The sequence below is a fragment of the Amia ocellicauda genome, chromosome 8 (assembly GCF_036373705.1).
Source record: "Amia ocellicauda isolate fAmiCal2 chromosome 8, fAmiCal2.hap1, whole genome shotgun sequence".
Classification (NCBI taxonomy): Eukaryota; Metazoa; Chordata; class Actinopteri; order Amiiformes; family Amiidae; genus Amia; species Amia ocellicauda.
Window position 1 is genome coordinate 6,050,302 of NC_089857.1, and position 21,628 is coordinate 6,071,929.

At 37.1% G+C, this 21,628-nt stretch overlaps 1 protein-coding gene across 2 annotated transcripts in view; it reads left to right on the forward strand.

Moving 5' to 3' along the window:
* hapln1b (hyaluronan and proteoglycan link protein 1b) overlaps nt 1–17,157 on the forward strand; it is a 32,044-nt gene extending 14,887 nt beyond the window's left edge. Inside the window, exons 1-5 of one of the 2 annotated variants that reach the window (XM_066711888.1) lie at nt 82–212; nt 941–1,066; nt 7,379–7,747; nt 13,807–14,109; nt 14,341–17,157. In XM_066711888.1, the coding sequence (XP_066567985.1) occupies nt 964–1,066; nt 7,379–7,747; nt 13,807–14,109; nt 14,341–14,630 (1,065 nt within the window). In that variant the 5' untranslated portion in view covers nt 82–212; nt 941–963 and the 3' untranslated portion in view covers nt 14,631–17,157. Of the gene's footprint in view, nt 1–81; nt 213–940; nt 1,067–7,378; nt 7,748–13,806; nt 14,110–14,340 lie in introns of those variants that run through there. The other variant, XM_066711887.1, reaches the window with a different exon arrangement.
* The last annotated feature ends 4,471 nt before the right edge of the window (nt 17,158–21,628 follow it).

Sequence of the window (21,628 nt, forward strand, 5' to 3'; positions counted from 1 at the left end):
TATTCGCTGTCTGAAGAGTCGCTGTTCTGCAGCGCGCAGTTCTGCTGACTGCAGAAACACTACCTGGCACACTGAGTTAGTGCGTCAGCATTCTAGGTAGAAATGAATGAAAAATCAATCAGTGTGACTGCAGTGCGAGCCCTCACAACTCTAACCTAGTTTGTGCATGGCTCTCAACATACACCGGTCAGGTGCAAGTCCTCTTTAAGATGGTAAGTTTATATTTAGATATGTACATATTGCAGTTTAACATCAGGGGGGATATAATAGCGTAATGTGTAATGAGAGACTGTGCTTTGCAAGTTTTCTTTAGATTTACAAACTGACAAACATCAAATTAGTGTTGGTTGTTATTTGGTTATGTGTTTTCTTGCAGTAATGTTTTGGCAAAAATGTGCATAGTTGTACTGCTTTATGCTGCATAAAAGATGTTGTTTTGCCACAGCTTAAAGAGGGAACAAAAAAGATTTTTAAGCTTAGGATTTAACTTGAAAGTTTAATAGCTTTATTCATGTTAGATGTCAAAAGATAAGATAACATTGCTGTGGTGTTAATTTATCTTTGGCTCACTGTTTTGCTTCTTCCATATTATGACAGATTATGACAGTCGTTGAAGGACACAGTAAGGACTGCATTCTATCGCAAACCCGTAGTGCACTGGGATGATACTGCAGTTGAGTGTGTGTGTGTGTGTGTGTGTACATACGTATGTGTGTGTGTGTGCATTTTATACATAGCTGTGTAATATACAGAATGCAGTCTCACACCCTAAAGGTCTTGCTGTAATCAAGACCCATTTAAAAGGGGGACTATTCAAATGAAGTTGAAGAATGTGAAAACTTTTAAGTGTCCAAACAATGCTACTGGGATTAATGTGATACAAAAGTGGATATGTTAAAAGATACAATGCATTTTTTAGCTTTTTTTTCTTTCTTTGCAGTGAAGAAGACCCTTGGTGCTAAAATGAACTCCCTGCTTTTGTTAGCTTTGGTTTCCCTCTGCCTGGCTGATAGCTTTGATCAACAATTCTCAAACCTGGTGAATTACAGAACCATCTACATATCAGGTAGGATTATAATTGTATTTAATATATAGATTAATTCCATGTGTGCAAGACTGCAGTAAAGGACTAGTAGACTAATGCATCAAGCTCGAAGAGCAATCATTTAACTACTTACGCATGATACGGGTTGGGCTGTTGTCATCAAAGGGTTATAAAATAATTCCTCACCATAGAGAAACATCTGTTGCCTCTGATACCTTTTGCAAGAGTCTAAAGAAGGTATTGTGGCAAATGTTAAAAGCAAGAATTCTGAATTATCAAATTAATTATCAAACAAAACCAGACATCAATCCATGTAACTGTGCATTTTATATTATTCCGTTTGCCAGTTTGTTTCCCAGTCCATCTGCTTGAAAAGAAGAAGGGGGAAAAGCTATAGAAAACTTTGTGGAGGTATCAGATTATGTTAAACTGATGCATATCTATCTAATTTATATATCCATCTGTCGATCTATCTTTCTAATATTATCAGCATTTCTCTGACTATTTATACAAGACGCCCATGCTTCTTGGCTGCCTCCTGCCCTCCTCCTGGGTAATGGTGAGGTCATAGCAGTTCGGCTGGCCTGTGACACCGATACGCCCAGGTGGCCGTGGAACATGTGCCCTGCATGACTTCCTGATTCACTGAGGCTGGTATCTAGAAAAATAGACCGTCCATGTATTGGTGATAGCCTGGCAGAGCTGGCACGTCTTTCTCTATCGTGTTATTATGACTTTAATCCAGAGGAGCATCATTTAATTCTATACTGATGCACTCCAATTGACTTCAGATGCATTGTTGGATTTGCTTTATGTGGCTTTATAAAACAATCATGGTAGTTCAGCAGAAATGCCTGGTGTATAGAGGCAGAGGGGATGCTTCAGTGAAGTGTGGAGCTGTGTGTATTGTACCGAGTTTTTCTGTGGATTCTGTGGAGTTCTGTTGGTTAAGGGTGCAGACATGATGTTGGTATGCAGATGTGGAAATAGTGAGACCCTTGAATGATAACAAACCAAAAATGTTGCTACGATATAATACATACAAATTCTGTATTCAAATGTGTTATATATATATTTACATTTCTTCCTGTGTGTGGAATGTGTACATGTTATAAATATGATAGGTGTATATTTCCACAGGATTCAGTGAATTGTGAGCTGTGAACCTTCACCCAAAATGGCCGGAATTGCCCTCTCAGCTTGCATAATGAGGGAAAATCACATATGCCACATTCCCCTGTATTCTTATTAATGTTGAAACTGTGCTATTAGTGGACACTGAAAAGGCACCACAGCATTACATTATTCTGTTGACAATCCAAGTTTCCAAAAGTTGCATTAGGATATTTTGGTTAATGTCCAGTCTGACTTGGCTTGTAGAAACTTCACGCCCAATTCTCTCCAGTGAGGTGACTACCCCAAATGTTGGCTTGGGCTATTTGCAAAAAAACAAACAAAACAAAACAAAAAACTGATGATTTCTGAGAATCTGTAATTTAATTCTCACCATAGAAACATCATGATTTCAACAGCCATTAGACTGTCACAAAACCATTCTTCCAACAGGATGCCAGCAAAGAGTGAAGGTCCTGCAAAATATCTACAGGCATTCTGACAAAAGGTTTATTTAGAATATTTTAACAAATATTGTATAACTGTGATCTGTAGGTTAGCTTAGTGATTGATTGTCATCACTTCTATTCTTATTGAGTTTATTTAAAACAAGCAGTTGTTTTGAAATTAAGTTCCAAAATTTTACAGGAGCAAGATAATAATTTTCACTGAATAACATTAGAATCACTTTTCTGTTCTTTAGATATAATCAAAATATGCATATACAATATCAGAACTTTGAAATCATTATTAAGTTGTAACCAGCATTGAGTATTGTGACCATTACACATAGCACATTGCACCATAGAAAAGTAGCACAGAGTATTGTTCAGCTGATGATTAAATAAATGAGAAGTTTCAGTATCGTACCAAAAAGTCTCTTGTCCAGAGAGTCTGAGAAAGCATCTCAGGAGGAGTTTAGAGAAGTGTTGAATGTCCAGTGACACACTGGGGCTAGGATTTTGAACTGCAGGCATTAGAGTCTGGGACTGCACTGCTCTGCATTGCACCGTTACTCAGGGTTTTATTTTCTCCTGTAACATGCTCAGTGTTCATCTAGGAACCTCTAAAGAAGAATATGTTACTCTTCAGCTGAGATTAATACTGAAAGTTGTTCAGGATGTGAAAAATAAAGATTCCCACAATAGTATACCAAAACTGACATAGTGACGCTGCACTCCACATGAAGCACTACTGCACTGCAGTTATTTCACGGTTTCATGTACATTTAAAGGAACAGCTGTATAGGATGAATTATCAGTCTGAATATATTATTTTTTTAAGTATGGATGCCTGGTGTATAACATTTTCAACAGATATATTGTTCCTTATGTCTCATTTTTTTTTTTTTTACTTTAATATCGAATTCTTTTTTGGCTGACATATATTGACAATGTCTATCATCTTGCAAGAAATTTAAAGGATCTCTGTTTTATAATAATGCAGAAAATGTCCTATTTATTTCAGCTCTTCAAAATAAATGTGTGGAATTGTCTGACTTTATTCAAACTCCACTGATGTTTGAATATGATTTCGAAAACATATTTATACATGGAATGTATTTCAGGGAACCCAAGGACACTGTACACAGGGAATAAAAAAAAAGTAAAACAAAATAACTTGAACTACTATGTTAACTTAAGCTAGAGCTGAAAAAGGCTGAGCTAAACTGACGGGAAAGCCAGACTGAACAAGTCAGTTTTTAATCTTTTATTAAAGGTAGTAATAGAGTAAGAATTTCAGGTAACTAGAGTCAATATTAAAATTGCCAATTCAACATCGAATTACATACTGACTAAATTCAACATTTATTTCTGCTAAATAGCATTGTTAACTTCCCTGAAATCAAAGAGATTTGATCATGAATTTGGTATCTATAAATAATTCAGTTTCATTAAAATGCAGTGAGGTCTAATGAACAAATTATTCAGTGTGTCCTGCCTTAATTCTATGACATTTTGTTAGCCGAGATGTTTTTTGGGGAACAACTCAAGAGAGTTTTCACTGGAAGCATTATGCCAGGACACACGGACTTACTAGTTAAGTATTCTGCATTATGTCATTGCATTTTAATGGAAAGCCAGTATCAATAATCATCAAATCTCTGTTGTTTGGAAGTTTTTGGTTCATATTAATAATATGAGTAACATTAGAGGCTTAATTTGACTATACTCCAAATCTAGATTGAATCATTCAAGGGCTTTCAAAATTAATAAATTTAATAGGTAAACAAGCAGACCGATCAGAACAAAATCGCTGACTAAGGGCCAGATTAAATCAAAACTTTGACCCACCCGCTAATAGCAAACTACATACCTGTACATAATAGTGGTAACAAAGTTTGGATTTAAATCAGGATGGGTCCTATGGGGTAGTAGTTTCAGACCAACATTATGCCAGTAAGCAGCAGTGGTAGAGGAGCACACAATTAGTCAGTTGTTTCTGGGTCTGGGTGGAGTGGAGACAGTTGGCAAATGATCACCTAACTATGTTCCAAAGAGCCCTGTTTCTGGTCAGACATCCGTGAGGCTGGGCATTATGAGTAAGGGAGATCCTTCCTCTGGGTGACATTCCTCTGGTGTTTGCGTTCCTGGTTGGCAGTGCTTAAAACAGAAATTAAGGGCCTGGATATATATTCCCAACCTGATACATACGTTCAAGGAAATGAAACATCACTGCCTATCTGGTGATTAGTGTCTGTTTGAAAGGAGGTCCAAATACAGGTCAAGTGGGTTTCTGTTAGATGAGAAGTAGAAGAAATGTTGCATAAATGTTGAATAAAGTTAATTCATTATCTAAAAAAAAAAACTTGGAAGAGTAAATTCCATGAAATCCATGAAAGGCAGGTTTAACCAACTGTCAATGCTTACATTTAATAGAGACATTTTCTGTCATGAAACAATAAATGACACTTTTTCATTTCTTTTTTGTAAGCAGCACACTGATATTACTGATATAAAGTAAAGGAAAAAAACAACATAAAGTGTGTTTGGCACCACGAGCCGCCAGAACAGCTTCAATGCTCTTGGCACAGATTCTCAGAGTCTCTGAACTCTACTGGAGGGATGAACACCATTCTTCCAAAAGATATTCCCTCATTTGGGGTTTTGATGATGGTGGTGGAGAGCTCTCAGTCCAAAATCTCCCATAGGTGTTCAATTGGGTTGAGATCTGGTGACTGTGAAGGCCATAGCATATGATTCAAATCATTTTCAAACTCATGAAACCATTCAGTGCCCCCTTGTACCCTGTGGATGGGGCATTGTCATCCTGGAAGAGACCACTCCCATCAGGATAGAAGTGTTTCACCATAGGATAAAGGTGATCACTATGAAGAACATTGTAATGATTTGCAGTGACCCTTTCCCTCTAAGGGGACAAGTGGACCTAAACCATGCCAGGAAAATGCCCCCACAGCATAACAGAGCCTCCGGACCCCCTCACTGTAGGGGTCAACAGTCAGGCCTGTACCGTTCTCTTGGTGTCGCCACACATACACTCGCCCACTTGTCGAGAACACTATAGCCAGTTGAGCGTCTTTGTGACTGAAGCTCCTGCCATTCGTGCCCCAATAATGACCTCTCTTTCAAAGTCACCAAAATCGAGGTCAACTGGGCCTCCTCAGCATTTTTATACATGCCACAGAGCATGATAGGATGTGAATTGCTTAATTGTATCATGCAGTACACCTCTCTGGAGGCACCTGCATTCGTTATGTTCCTCGACTCATTTATTCAGCTTTTTCCATTAATTTGTCACCCCTCTGTGTATATGTTACAATTTATATTTTTCTGTGAATTCTTTATTTTTAACTCTTGTCAACTAATTATGCGTTCCACCTAGTTAACTAAAATGTTTAATTGATTTACATAGTCTAAGACATATTATTTAATAAAACATATTACAGATGTAATATGCACACCTATGCCCTAAATTGTTTTGCATATCTAGCATTTTACATGCAAAAAATGCCAGTTCAACATACCCATGAATATATTTTATTACTGGTGTTAGGTGGTATGCATTCCATGTTTTAATGTGAGCCGTGCTTGGTTATTCTTGTTGGAAATTGATTCTCCTTGCACTGATGGGTGCTAACATAAAATACATTGTGTTTGTTGAGAAACGCTGAGTAAGCCACTTAACTCCTCAGAAAATCCTACTGTATATTGTTTTCAAATGGATATCAAACGTTTGCCTAAGCCAGTGATTTTTTTGCAATTGAAGATTTCAGTATTAAATGCTGAGATATGCTTAGAATATTAGAATGGTGAATCCATTGTACTGTGTATTTACTTTTGAGTAAATGCTTTGTTCCCTTATAAATAAACGGCTGCTGTGGTCTGTTTAAATATAAATTATGAAAGTTTGGCTGATGTCCAGTGTTACATTTGTATCAGGGCCAAGGAAACATTTGGATGACAGAAAGCGTACAGCAGGGATATATTAATTCTGATTAATTTTATTATCAAAATATTTACAGATTTGTTGTGTGTGTGAATCATAACTGTTTTTCTTTTCCATGTTTAATAAATAATAGAACTTGACCTTACACTTTCACTTTTAGTTTCCATTTCCAGATACTGCAGTTCAAGTCTTTTCCAAACACCTGCTGTCCTTGGTGTAATTCTTACTGCAGGTGCTGCAAACACAAGAGCCATTCACAAAGCATGCAGCCCTGGAGCTAATGCTGTGCTAACTGGGGATTATGCACTGACAGACAAAATAACTTGTCTTTATTAGTAGCATGTCCGCAGTTCTTATTAAGATCTAACCCTGGAGTGTACTGGCAGCCATGATGTCAAGATTATAGCATGTGCATAGCTCCTTATCCACTGTGTGACCTGATTGATGTTGGGTAACCAAAGTGGGCTTTCTGCCTAAAATTCCTACAGATAAACCCAAATCTCAGTGTTAGTCTTATCAGCTGTTATACACACGTCATTGTGGTGCAATATAGTTGCTAATCCTGAATGTATTTTCATTGGAATTCCTCCTTTTTTAAGAGGGAAAGAACAGTATATCCTTTGTGATATGTATTCAATCATATATTTATGATTTTTATCACTCAGAGGCTCTTTCCCTCTACCTACTAAAAACTGCCATCAAGTCTTTCAATTGTGATTGAAGGCCGTGGGTCGAAGTTCTGACCTGGTTCAGGCACGGTGCTAAAGTGACGGCAAGCAATGCTAATAACAATAAGTCTTGTTTCCATTTCAGAAAATGGGCCTCGCCTGTCAGTGGTGACAGAGCAATCCAAAGTCATCTCTCATCGTGGTGGCAATGTCACCCTGCCTTGCAAGTTCTTCCGTGATTCCCAAGCGGCCCCCAACCCTAACCAAAAGATGAGGATCAAATGGACTAAGCTCACATCAGATTACCTCAAGGAGATCGATGTCTTTGTTTCCATGGGATACCACAAAAAGAGTTATGGCAGTTACCATGGCAGGGTGTTTCTCCAGCAGGCCAGTGACAATGACGCCTCCCTCGTCATCACTGACGTCACATTGGATGACTATGGGAAGTACAAGTGTGAAATCATAGATGGCCTCGAAGATGATACGGGTGTCGTAGCACTGGATCTGGAAGGTAATGTTTGTTTGGATTTTTTTGAAGTATAGGATTCAAACATATGTGACGTGTTCAGCACTGCAGAACCTATATAATATATTTCCAGAAATATTATTCTAAATCTTCCTGGAATCTTTGTGAAAATGTCATTTGTTTGCACTAGCTGTTGTATTGTTTAATTGCAATCCACTATCTTTGCATCCACAAAATGATTATATTCCAGTATGTGATAATATACACTCACCTAAAGGATTTTTAGGAACACCTGTTCAATTTCTCATTAATGCAATTATCTAACCAACCAATCACATGGCAGTTGCTTCAATGCATTTAGGGGTGTGGTCCTGGTCAAGACAATCTCCTGAACTCCAAACTGAATGTCTGAATGGGAAAGAAAGGTGATTTAAGCAATTTTGAGCGTGGCATGGTTGTTGGTGCCAGACGGGCCGGTCTGAGTATTTCACAATCTGCTCAGTTACTGGGATTTTCACACACAACCATTTCTAGGGTTTACAAAGAATGGTGTGAAAAGGGAAAAACATCCAGTATGCGGCAGTCCTGTGGGCGAAAATGCCTTGTTGATGCTAGAGGTCAGAGGAGAATGGGTCGACTGATTCAAGCTGATAGAAGAGCAACTTTGACTGAAATAACCACTCGTTACAACCGAGGTATGCAGCAAAGCATTTGTGAAGCCACAACACGTACAACCTTGAGGCGGATGGGCTACAACAGCAGAAGACCCCACCGGGTACCACTCATCTCCACTACAAATAGGAAAAAGAGGCTACAATTTGCACAAGCTCACCAAAATTGGACAGTTGAATACTGGAAAAATGTTGCCTGGTCTGATGAGTCTCGATTTCTGTTGAGACATTCAGATGGTAGAGTCAGAATTTGGCGTAAACAGAATGAGAACACGGATCCATCATGCCTGGTTACCACTGTGCAGGCTGGTGGTGGTGGTGTAATGGTGTGGGGGATGTTTTCTTGGCACACTTTAGGCCCCTTAGTGCCAATTGGGCATCGTTTAAATGCCACGGCCTACCTGAGCATTGTTTCTGACCATGTCCATCCCTTTATGACCACCATGTACCCATCCTCTGATGGCTACTTCCAGCAGGATAATGCACCATGTCACAAAGGTCGAATCATTTCAAATTGGTTTCTTGAACATGACAATGAGTTCACTGTACTAAACTGGCCCCCACAGTCACCAGATCTCAACCCAATAGAGCATCTTTGGGATGTGGTGGAACGGGAGCTTCGTGCCCTGGATGTGCATCCCACAAATCTCCATCAACTGCAAGATGCTATCCTATCAATATGGGCCAACATTTCTAAAGAATGCTTTCAGCACCTTGTTGAATCAATGCCACGTAGAATTAAGGCAGTTCTGAAGGTGAAAGGGGGTCAAACACAGTATTAGTATGGTGTTCCTAATAATCCTTTAGGTGAGTGTATAAAGAATAGCAGGATCAACATATTCTGAGTTCTGATTGGCTCGAGACAGTATGTTTAATGTTTGCCTTACAAAGAGGCCATTTGATTCCTAAAAAATCAGCTATATGGCTATAAACTTCTCTTTGTTTTTAGTTCTCTTTTTCCCAAACCCAAGGAGTACCTAAAAGCATCTGCCTTATTCAGTTTCTTCATTTCTTGCTTGATCCGTACTCTGTATATGTTCAGCTTTACTGCTGTTATACATATCTTCTCAAAAGAGCTCTTGATTCTGATGAATGAACTGAGTTGGAAAGGCAAGTTAATATTATACCGTATAGCAGAGAAAGCTGGATAAAACTAATATTGCTGCACAATATCCTAGATCCACTTACATCCTCAGGGAATTTCCAAACCATTTTCTTTACAATGTCAAGTAACAATCTAAACAAAAGACATATTTTATCAAAATAAAAAAGAAATACCCAGAATCCCCCGGAGTTCTGTTTTATTAGCACGTATTTCCCATTTCATAAACACTAGTCCGAATTACTAGATGTCTGCAAAGTACATCTCACCCTTAGTCTTTGCACCGATCTTTGCTAAATAAGGAGATTTATAAACCTCCTCTACTCAGGGTATAGACTTAAGTGATCAAAATGATTAGTGGCAGGAAATCCGATCCAATAAAAAATGTAGTGTGGCTCCACAATGTTGGCAGAACTGCCGGGCTAGTTTGGCAAAGAGGCGACCAAGGCAGCGCTCGGGATGAAAGTAGAAGTTAGAAATAGCTCAGACTATGACAATTAGGCTTTTTAAATATTGATATTAGATCCATCATTTTAATGAGATCCTTTTTTTAGACCTTCAGCGTTCAGTTCAAAGACGTGATTTAACAGTAAAGGGAAGAAAACTTTTTTTGGAAAATGACTAGGCTTGGATTTGCTTGGCTATTGCATTTAGTTATAGTATAGCGATCTGAGACTTTTAGGTGGATAGAGGGACTGCCGTAAGTGTGTGTCTGTCAGTTTGTTGTGTTGGAGGCTGGGGATCTGATTATTAAAGGGAATTATTGTAGCTTCCAGAGTTGAAAGTTAACCTGGCATGGTAACAGGGGGGACAAGGAGATACATAGAGGTTCCCCTGGTTTCCGTCAAGCTGAAGTACTTTAGACAGAGACAAAGTTCTGTGTGGTTCGTAAACTGCCTGAGAATAAAAACTGTTCCTTGCACCCCCGATTTTGTTCTCATTATTTGTTGTTTTGTTGGCACCGGTCAATCCAGTATCAAAAAGACTAAAATGCTACAATGGGGAGAGCCAAACTCTGACTAAGGAAAGGGTGGTATTGGGTTGGTCTCAATTCCAGCTCTTTAACAGTGTGGGATTAAACATTAAGGGGAGGAAACCTTGAGGGAATTAAATGATCGTCTATGTATTCAAAGCCTAAATTCCAATCAACCATAGATTGGCTTGTTTTTAAAATTCAGAATCAACTTGATGATGTTGTGTAATAATAACCTCTAGCTTCTTAACTGAAGTTTAACCTGGTACATTTTGTTTTTTGGTTCAGACCCAACAGTCTGAACAAACATCGAATGCATCCAAATAAACGACTAATTTAGCTTAAGAACAGAATATAGTTTTATCAGTCAAAGAAAATGGAAAGTCTCCACTGTTATATATGTGTTTGAATTTATAATAACAGAAAAAAGCTGAAGGCTAGTATGGCTTAGTTTATTTAGTTTTAAGAGTATTGTAAAACTTTGCCTTCTTTCAAGTTAGTAATAAGTAAATAACAGTTTGAACAGTCCTATTTCAATTATTATTTGTTGTACGTGATATCAACATTTTTCATGCTTTCATGACTAGAATCTCACTATTATCCTTAACATGCATTTGAGTGCATATGAGTAATGATCATAAAATATTGTTCATTTAAAAACCATTCATTTGTTCATTTTAAAAATTTAAAAATGTTCAAGTAGTGTCATATCATGTTGGAAGTGCTTGTGCTGATCCAGCTGGTGTCACATTTCCCTCAGCATCAGATAGTCCAAACCAGGGGTAGTCAATTATTTAGTGTCAGGGTCCAAATTTCTTGGTCAAGGTATAGTCAAGGTCCAGGCATCAGAGGGGGGGGGATCACACCTTCAATTGACCCTTTCCAACACATACACACAATTATGTGAATTAGTAATATACCTAGTTGCTTATATTTAGTATTCAACTGACTAATAAATGAAAATTTTAGTATTAAAATGGTTTCAGACCACTTTTAATTTTAATTTGTTAAAGATTATTGTAGGCATATAGATAAACATAATATGAACTTTTCAAGCATTTTGTGTCTTATTAGATTCAAGTCTTTACCATTCCCCTTCGCCCCACTATGCACTGCACAAAATTAATTTTGAAAAATGAGGGCAAAGAGGATTGAGAAATTGAGGGCAGGGGGTCTGGGGGTCCCCCACAAGATTTTGACAATTGGAGACCTAAAATGCGAAATTCTGTGTCATTTCGAAGTTGAAAAACATAGCTCAAAATCTCCATGAAATCAGGCAGATTTGGACTCAAACATATCTTTGCTTCACAACCACATATCACCAGCGTAAAATCACATATCAACCGACATTATGCAGGCAAACTAGATGCGGTTTCTGGTGCTTGTCAATCACAGAGATCTATTTCGGTGGAGCTCTGTAACTGAAACGGGTGAGGATGCACAATTCTCGATTTGTGAAATATGCATCTTCATTGGAAATCGTCTGTTTCTGCCGCTGATATAGGAGTTTCTAGATGAATACAAGCTATGTAACCGTTACCCCCCATTGGTCATGTGTTTGCACTTTTATATTTTGGAGGCAAGGTTGAAATATGTCCACATGACAAATGATCCGCAGTTTAGCTGTTTATTCATAGAAATCAGGAAAACAAACCGAATACCTGTGTTTTTGATGAGTATAAAGTGACACTCTTGCCCCAGTCCATAACGTGTATAGAAACGCCCAAACCGGGAATCTGTGAGCAATCAATCAACTAACTAACGGGAATACGAGCTCTATATAGGACATCCCATATTAATACGTAACATCCTATTGGCTAATAACCAGGAAGGGATGCTATTAAGTTCCACATAATAATACACACTGAGTGTAACAAACCTCCGTAACATTACATAAAAAAAAAAAAAATTATGATAATAAGTTAATTGAAATTATTCTCGCGGTCCAGTCGAAAGCGTCTGGCGGTCCGGATTTGGCCCGCGGTCCCCCTATTGACTACCCCTGGTCCAAACCAATGCTCCATTACATGCATAATGGTCAATATGATTAATTAATTAATTAATCAAATCCCCATTCTAAGTAAAAATTTGCTTCTTACTTTCTGTATTTCACCACATAGACAAATACATCCCACTATAATTTAGCTTGAAAGCGGTGGTATATTAGTCACCTGAAAACAAGGTTAAGACCTTTAAACATACCCTGCCACTGCAGAACAATAAAACGACTAAAGTAATGCTCCCTGTGCAGCACTGTTCATTCCCTTGTGTTTGGTCTAGAGATATTGAATGAATTATAATACGAAATATATATATATATATATATATAGATAGATATTAATTTATTTAAGGCTTTCTCATTAGAGATGCATCTGGTCTTTTTTGTATTTAAAGCAACACATTGAAAGGAGTCTTTCAATTTTTACTTACATGACAAATAAAAAGGTACATTTTTTATTCCAGAGAAATGCTAAAAGAGAAGTGTTATGCTCCAAGTTGACATTTCTGTTCAGCAATGGCAATGCTTTTGAGATTTGCTTTCTTATTAGCATTGCCCTATATTTCCCTTCTGATGCTCTAAACTGCTTTGTATTTCAGTGTCCTTAAGTTAACACACCAATTCTAATCAAAGCGCTTTACAATGTCTCTGTTAAAAAGGTTGCTTGCAAAAGTTTTTAATACAATTCTGAACATATTATAATACTGTTTAATGCACTTGTACTTTGTGAAAAATATTAGGGACTGCAGTATTTTCTGCTTCACTATAGATAAGATACAGTCTATTTCCCTGAGGAACTGCAGATAAAAGCGTGTATTTGGGCCAACACAAGGACAATGAGAAGGATGACGGCACAGCAGTCCACCTCACATTGGTTGACTGGAATATACCTGAATCCTTGAGAGTTTTTTTACTTCCAAATGTTCAAGTTTTCTTCTAAAAATCAGCAATGGCAAAGATCCTGCTGTGTAGGAAGGCATAGCTACGTCCCCAGTAACGTATCTCATCATTTTATTTCAACATCTGCTTACAAATCTCAAAGTCCCTTCCTACAGATTTCAGAAAAGACAAATGAATTAGTTTGTAATTCTGGCTTAATTTCAGCTGTAGCATTAGATCACTTGTATTTACACATGGGGCACCCTTTCCTCAAGTACTATCCTTAACAATTAAGCGACAAATCCGGGGATTTAAGCGACAAAAGCGACAAATCAGGGCATAATCATTTGTATTAAAAATATATCATAGTTAACTAAATAAATAATGATAAAATGTTTGTGCTTGTTCTTCCATATATTGCTGAAACTGTATCCTTACTTTGGAACAACCTGTTCATTAAAACGACACTTTCATCCGCAGGAGTCGTGTTTCCCTTTTTTCTCCGCATCGGGCGCTACAACCTGAACTTCGCTGATGCCGAGAAGGCTTGCTTGGATCAAGATGCCCGAGTGGCCTCCTTTGACCAGCTCTATGACGCATGGAGATCGGGCTTGGACTGGTGCAATGCAGGCTGGCTCAGTGATGGGTCTGTGCAGTACCCCATCACCCAACCCCGAGAACCCTGCGGAGGCAAAGATACGGTTCCCGGTGTGAGGAACTACGGCTTTCGCGATAGAGAGAAGAGCCGATATGATGTGTTCTGCTTTACATCAAACTACAAAGGTAAGAAGTACTTTGGAACACGAATTTGGTTTTGATATGCTGTTTGTTGAGCAGTATTTGCTGTTGAACCAATACTTTAGACTACTTGCATTCTTTATTGTAAAGCTACAGACTTAGATTATCTTTGCATGCATGCTGTTCTTTTTATCCCTTTCTTATTGCCATTTCAGCTGATAAAATGCAAACCCTGAGTAGATGCTTAGACTGAAACTCCACCGTGTTGCTTTGCAGGCCGTTTTTATTACTTAATACACCCAACCAAGTTCACCTATGATGAGGCCGTCCAGGCGTGCCAGAAGGATGGATCTGAGATTGCTAAAGTTGGCCAGATGTATGCCGCATGGAAACTGATGGGATACGACCGCTGCGATGGAGGCTGGCTTGCTGACGGCAGTGTCCGGTACCCCATCTCCAGGCCTCGCCGACGCTGCAGTCCCACCGAGGCAGCTGTGCGCTTTGTGGGCTTCCCCGACAAGAAACACAAGCTCTATGGCGTTTACTGCTTCAGAGCTTACAACTGAGAATTAATCTGAAAACCGATTCATTTACAAAACACATGTGGGACTTTCTCTTAACTAGTACGAACTCATAAAGTTACCAAAACTGTGATAACCTTTTTTTTTATTACTGTAAGAGAAAAATAAACCATTTTCATACAATAACAAACAAACAAACAAACAAAAAACATTTGATTTATTATTTGTTTGTCATAATGTTTATGTTTTGTAAACTTTACCAACATTATTTCATTTTTAATCATTCTCAGAAATTTTAAATTAATATAATTCTGGAGCTCTATATATAAAAAATGCATTATAGTAGAAAATAAAAAATAAAAAAACTATATAAAAACTAAAAAAAAAGATGAGTTTCATCATCCCAACAAAGATATACTTCCATTAATCAGAGGGGCATGCAGTTGCTGGGATCGCTAAAACAGTAAAGCTTCTCAAATAGGAAACTGATATTTTTTAAGGCGCTTAACCCTATTCAATGTAAAACTGCAGCATTAAGAGATTGAACTATCAGCTTATGATAAACGTAGTGCTATCTGAATACTTTTTATTACTGTCTTGTGGCCTGCATTAGCAATATCACTTAAAACTGCTGATGTGAATTACTGTTTTCATTCTGTGTTGCTTTTTAAATGGAAAAAAATCAAAGGGCTTTATGAGTTACTTAGCGCAGATACTTTTCCCCCATATTTTAGAGAAACTATATATATATATATATATATATATATATAATTCTAATGGGAGTAACGATAGCTACTCTTTTCATCAATTTGCTATTCGAGGTGCTAAACTACATACTAACCCCCCAGAATTTCCTGTATTACACAGAACTTAATTCTTAGGGACCAAACTGCCATCACCAAACTTACATCAAACAGATTTTGGAGGAAAAAAACAATCCTACATTATATATTGCTGTGATACAAATATGTGAAATGTATATGGTTTACACAAAAATAGAAATATTATATCACATGAATCTGTCAAATTCGGATGACAGTGGCAGTACTTTTTTTTCTGATACTTGATGTTTGTTTGTTTTTTATGTTCAGGTGAGGTCTTTCCCAGGTGTTAGGATGTGTTTGGTGCTCAGACGAATATTGGCCCTGAAATTGCTACAATAAATTGATTGTTTTAGTTTGAGAGGGAAGGGAAAAGGTGGTTAACCTGCCAACAGGGAGTATAGTGTCAATACCACCTGTGTTTGGAATGGTACTGTTACACAATGGGAAAGAAAAAATATTATTCAGAGCTGATCTTCATTTTAAACACCAGCAGCTGTGTAAAGAACTGGAACTAACTGTATATAGTCAATCTCTACAAAATGCTGCTGATCAAATATTTAAAGACACCTATTGACTGAACAACAGAGTGGATACACGAAAAATGCATACACTGAAAATATATAACCCTCATTCAGCAGAAAATCAAGCTCAAAAGCAAAACACAGTCTTATAACTGATCTCCTGGTAAAGCCTGAAAAGTATCCAGTTACCTTAGAGTAGCTTTTCTGTGATTATTTAAAACTTATCACAAAAAAAGGTAAAATATATAATAATAATTATATTAATAATAGCATTTGTTACGCAGCATCATCTACTCAGGGCAGTTACCACAAAGAACTGCTGGACAGAGAAAGTGTAAAATTAAGCAGCTTGGTTTTTAAGTTAGCCTTAAAAACTTGATAATCTTACCAAATATGTAACTATAGTATTTAATGTTTCTTTGCATCAGAATACTGTGAAGGTCACAGATTGGGAGATAAGGGCATGATCAAATAGCAATGCTCTCTGATGATTTTAGAACAATAGCCACTAAACTAGACATTAGGACATTATATTAACCAGAACAGGAACCTAGTAGCCAAATGACATTGCTGGCAATATCATGCATAATTATTGATAGGCATATTCATATTGCTTTGTTTTGCTGGTTTTGCTGTGGCAACTATACAGACAGTTAACTGGTTAATTGGCTAATAGGTACAGAAATCCCAAGTACAGGAAATAAAATGTCAAGTCATGGTCAAATTTGAAAACTGTGATCTAAGCTACATCAGATGTCAAACATAAGTTTCCCTATTTGGTTTGTGTACATAAAACCATTACTCTATGGAAGTATTGTTTGTATCTATATTTAAAATACTTTTTGACCCAAATTCCCAAAAGAAAATAAAAAGTTCGAAAAGAGAAAGCTTTATGTTTTTTTGTTTGTTTTAGTCTTTTTCCCCAGATGCATAATATTCAGAAATTATAGCCTATACTTTTGTTTTCTTGCAATCTTGGACAAATGTTTGCACACCCTTAGAAGAAGAGGTGTGCAAATGTTCTCTTCTTCTCATAGGAAACTATTAAATACTTTGTTAGGTTTAAATTGAGTTGTTTTCCTGTCTATTTGTTTGGTTTGTTTGTTTATTTGCTTTTTAGTTTTTCTGAGTGTGCAAACTGTTGTCCTTGAGTGTATTTATGAATGAATGTGGGTTCGAGAGAGAACAACTACAGCTCTGAAAAAAATTAAAAAGTTCAGAAATCAATGTTAAGTTGTCTCTTAATTATTTCCAGAGCTGTATATTAAGCTAAAATTAAAAAAGTAGATTAAATCCATTTGCTTTTGCAAATCAAAGGGGCATTGAGTTTTACCATATTTTACTGTGATAGTCTTTCACAACTATTTTCAAGACCTTCTTTGCTGAGAACTAAAAAAATGACATATTTGTTTGAGAACAAATTATAATTTTGTATTGACATAAATATCATGGTGTCCTATAAAGGAAATTCATAGATTACTGATTTTAAAATTATTAATTATGATTTTGAAATTCGTAGATTACCAGATTACTATATTTTTTCTTACCAGCAAAATTATATAAACAATATTTTAAGTTGTATACTTTCATTGTATTTTGCCACAATATAACACAATACTTTGATCCATGTTCTGTCTTTTTTTATTTGATTGTTTTTATTTATTATTATTTTCATGGGGGTAGGGGGAAACTGAGATGTCTTGGCTGACTGATGAATATGCAGTAAGGAAAGTATTCAATCACAATTAATAATTTTCATCACATTATTTTATCTAAAAAAACAGAACATCACATTGGAGCAGATGAAACCAGAGGAGAGTTTCTTTCAAATCTCTCCATATATTTCTAAAGCTATATGTGAAATACTTTTTACTTATTTTGATTTCATCATGTTCCTACTATACATTACATGCATAATACTTTTCCAGTGGGATAACACTGCTAGATACCAATACTACCAATATCTCCCTCACCCTCACATTCCCGGTGATAGTATGATTATCACAGGTAATTGTTGTACTGTAATGTACTGATTAAACTGCACATTTCTATTTATTGGACGGTTGTATAGTGAAAGTGACTTTTTGAAAGCAGAAGGTTGAGTACACACTACGGATGTCCCCAGGGTTGGCTGTGCGTCAGGGCTTTGATTTGAATAAATGCAGCTCAGTGTTGGAATTCAAGAGTGTCACTGTGGTGGGAGTTGCAGAATGTGACGCAGTTTGCAGGCCAAAATAAACAATTTCTCCAAGACCTTGTTATCCACTTCAACCAATCACAAATTCTACAGAGAGGGAGTCTCCCACAGAGCTTAATAGCTGGTTGTCCTGGTGAAATGGGTCATGTTTGGTCAGATTTGGTCCTAGTTTACATTATGTGTCATGTAATTCCACTCAAATGAAGCCACACACCGATTACTAATGATTATTCTAATTATAGACATTGTTTTCTCATCTTTTTTAAAAAAATCTAAAGGGTCTGTTTCAGGTGTTTAAGGGAGTGAAGAGCATTTTCCTATCAACAGCATTTCCTTTCCAAGTTTGAGCACATTCACAAACTGGTCCTACACAAATACAACCAGCTTTGATGCTTTAAGTCTCAAATACATAGCAAGGAAATACAGGTGAATCATTATCCGCCTTTAGAATAATAATTTAAAATGATGAGCACATTTGTAATTGAAGACAAATATATTTTGCCAGAAGATATTTTGAATGTATAAAAACAGGTTTGTACTACACATTCCCAATTAAATGTCCTTATTGAGACATTTGTATTGACTATATAACCAAGTGCAGCACTCCTTATTAGCATTCATTGGCAGATAAGCCACTGGGATCCTGATATAACAAAAAAAAATGCCAGCTGCTTGTGTCTAACCAGAGCCAAGATTTGCTGCATCAATCCTTCTCAAAGGGAGCAAGCTTTTACTTTTTTGCTGACTTCCAAACTTAGTCCATAGCACAGTATTAGTCCGATAACCACATGAGAACCCATTCTGAGCTAATACATATGCAATAATTTGCACATTAATAAAAGGGGAGGGATGGGGAGGAGTTTAAAAGTGTTAAAAGCAACTTCCACATGGGCATACTTGACCTGGACCCTCTCACAATCTCAGCCTTGTAGAAGACTTCCAATCTGTCTTACAACATCAGATCCAAACACGGCCAAGATAATTCTGTTCACATACACTTTCAAATTCTGTCCTTAGTTGAAAGTGAAAGGATTAATGGAAATTAAGAAATAATTACCTCTCACCAGTAGGTTGTTGCCAGTTCCTTCAGGCAAGAGTCTATTTGAAGGACAAAGTATGACAACTAGCAATGAATGACTTTCAACACAAATTCTGGAAGTCAAAAATGTAGTATTTACTTCAAGATACTTCTGAGAGGTCCCATGATACGAAATCCTGTAGCTTAGGCGAACTGTCTTTTTGAAAAAGAAACAGTACACAACTTAAAATACATATATTACAGGTTTTTTGCAATTGGTTACACACGTCTCAATTCTGAGTTCACTTTTTCAAAACTCTTCACGCAGTTCTCTTTACCAACATGCAGCTTGGCACAACAGTTAATCTCACATCCAAAATGCAGAAAAACTACCAAAACACTTCATACATGTCTCACAAACTAATTCTACCATAACAGTAGCAAAAGTTTTCTCCCAACAATAACACTTTGTCACTCACAATGACCGAAAAAACACTAACAACATTCCTTTACAAAATGGCACCTCTTTACTGGATAGACTGTACTGCAGTATGTGTTACAGGAATGAATCAGAAATGCTGCAGTATGCTTCAATATGTTTAATTTTTGCAGTTTTTTATTTTTATTTTTTGCATATAGTAATTCCAAAATACACAAAATGAAACTACAGTAATTCCAGTACTGTAATACCAAAAAATGTGTACACTATACATATACATAGGATATCTACCAATTGATAGAGATCTAGATTTAAAGCAATGCTAGTCAACCCTGTGTTCTCATCCACATCACACCTTATGTCCTCTCTTGCAATACACTGGGGAAAGAATGTCTTTGCATGCCTGATCCATCCCTGGCAATCTTCTGCAGATATCTCCAGGCATCCAGCATTCATTGCATCCAGGAGGGACATCTGATCATGTGGACAGTGGTCATAAACTTTCCACCTCCATGAGGAAAATAATTCCTCTATGGGTTTAAGGAATGGAGAGTAAGGTGGGAGGAAAAGTGACACCATCCTGGGATGGGCTGCAAACCACTCTGTGACTGCAAGGGAGTGGTGAAATGCCACAAAGATGATTCCAAAGACATTACAAAGATGTCCGCTTTTGTATAGATGGTAATGAACTTGAAAAACAAAACACATGGGTAGGTCTTCAGCTAAAATGGAAATCAGCTGTTGGTTGGTCAAATTTTTTAGATTTTAAATATATTTAAATATGGTATTACTGTAGAAATGTAGCAAATTGCTTTTTTTTGTGTTATGTTAAATTTATGTTTTGAAAGGAATATGTAAACGTGCAAAATTATGGAAGCTTTCTAGTGCCAAAATAAAAAACAATTCAATAGAAACATTATCGGCGTATTGCTTTACAGGATGTTGCAAATTTGTTGTGCCATAATTAAATACAATGCACAAATTTTTAAGCAATACAAACTTATGTCACAGGTGGGGTGTGACGGGCAATTTAGCACTTAATTGATTGCACCTCATTGATTTATTACAATTTATTTCGCTTATTTATTTAGACGTGTAAGAACAAAATAAAGTTTACAAACGAGAGGAGGCCATTCGACCCATCATGCTCTTTTGGTGTCCATTAATAAGTGAGTGATCCAAGGATCCTATCCAGTCTATTTTTAAATGTTCCCAAATTTTCAGCTTCAGCCACATTACACTTTGTTCCAGATTGTGACAACTCTCTGTGTGAAGAAGTGTCTCCTATTTTCAATTTTGAATGCCTTGAAGACCAATTTCCATTTGTGTCCCCGGGTATGTGTGTCCCTGCTGATCTGGAAAAGCTCCTCTGGTTTGATGTGGTCGATGCCTTTCATGATTTTGAAGACTTGAATCAAGTCCCCACGTAGTCTCTTCTGTTCCAGGGTGAAAAGGTTCATTTCCTCAGTCTCTCAGTAGGACATTCCCTTCAGACCTGGAATAAGTCTGGTTGCTCTCCTCTGCCTCTAGAGCAGCGATATCTTTCTTGAAGTGTGGAGTCCAGAACTGTCCACAGTATCCAGATGAGCTCTAACTAGTGCATTGTACAGTCTGAACATTACTGCCCTTGTTCTTAATTCTACACTTTTGACAATATACCCTAACATTCTGTTTGCCTTTTTTATTGCTTCCCCAAATTGTTTGGATGGAGAAAGTGAGGAGTCCATGTAGACTCCTAGGTCTTTCTCATGTGTTACTTCATCTAGTTCTATTCCTCCCATAGTGTAATTATAGTGGACATTTTTGTTACCTGCATGTAATACCTTGCACTTAACCAAGGTAGATCCACATTGAATTTCATCTGCCAGGTGTCAGCCCACAACTGAATATTATCTAAGTCCCTCTGAACAGCCTGTGCTGCCGAGATTGTATCTGCTGAGCCACCAATTTTAGTATCATCTGACAAGTTTGACGTTTGCTAACTATCCCTGTGTGCACTTATTATTTTTTTAAATCACAGTTGTCTTTTTCACTTATGAATTGT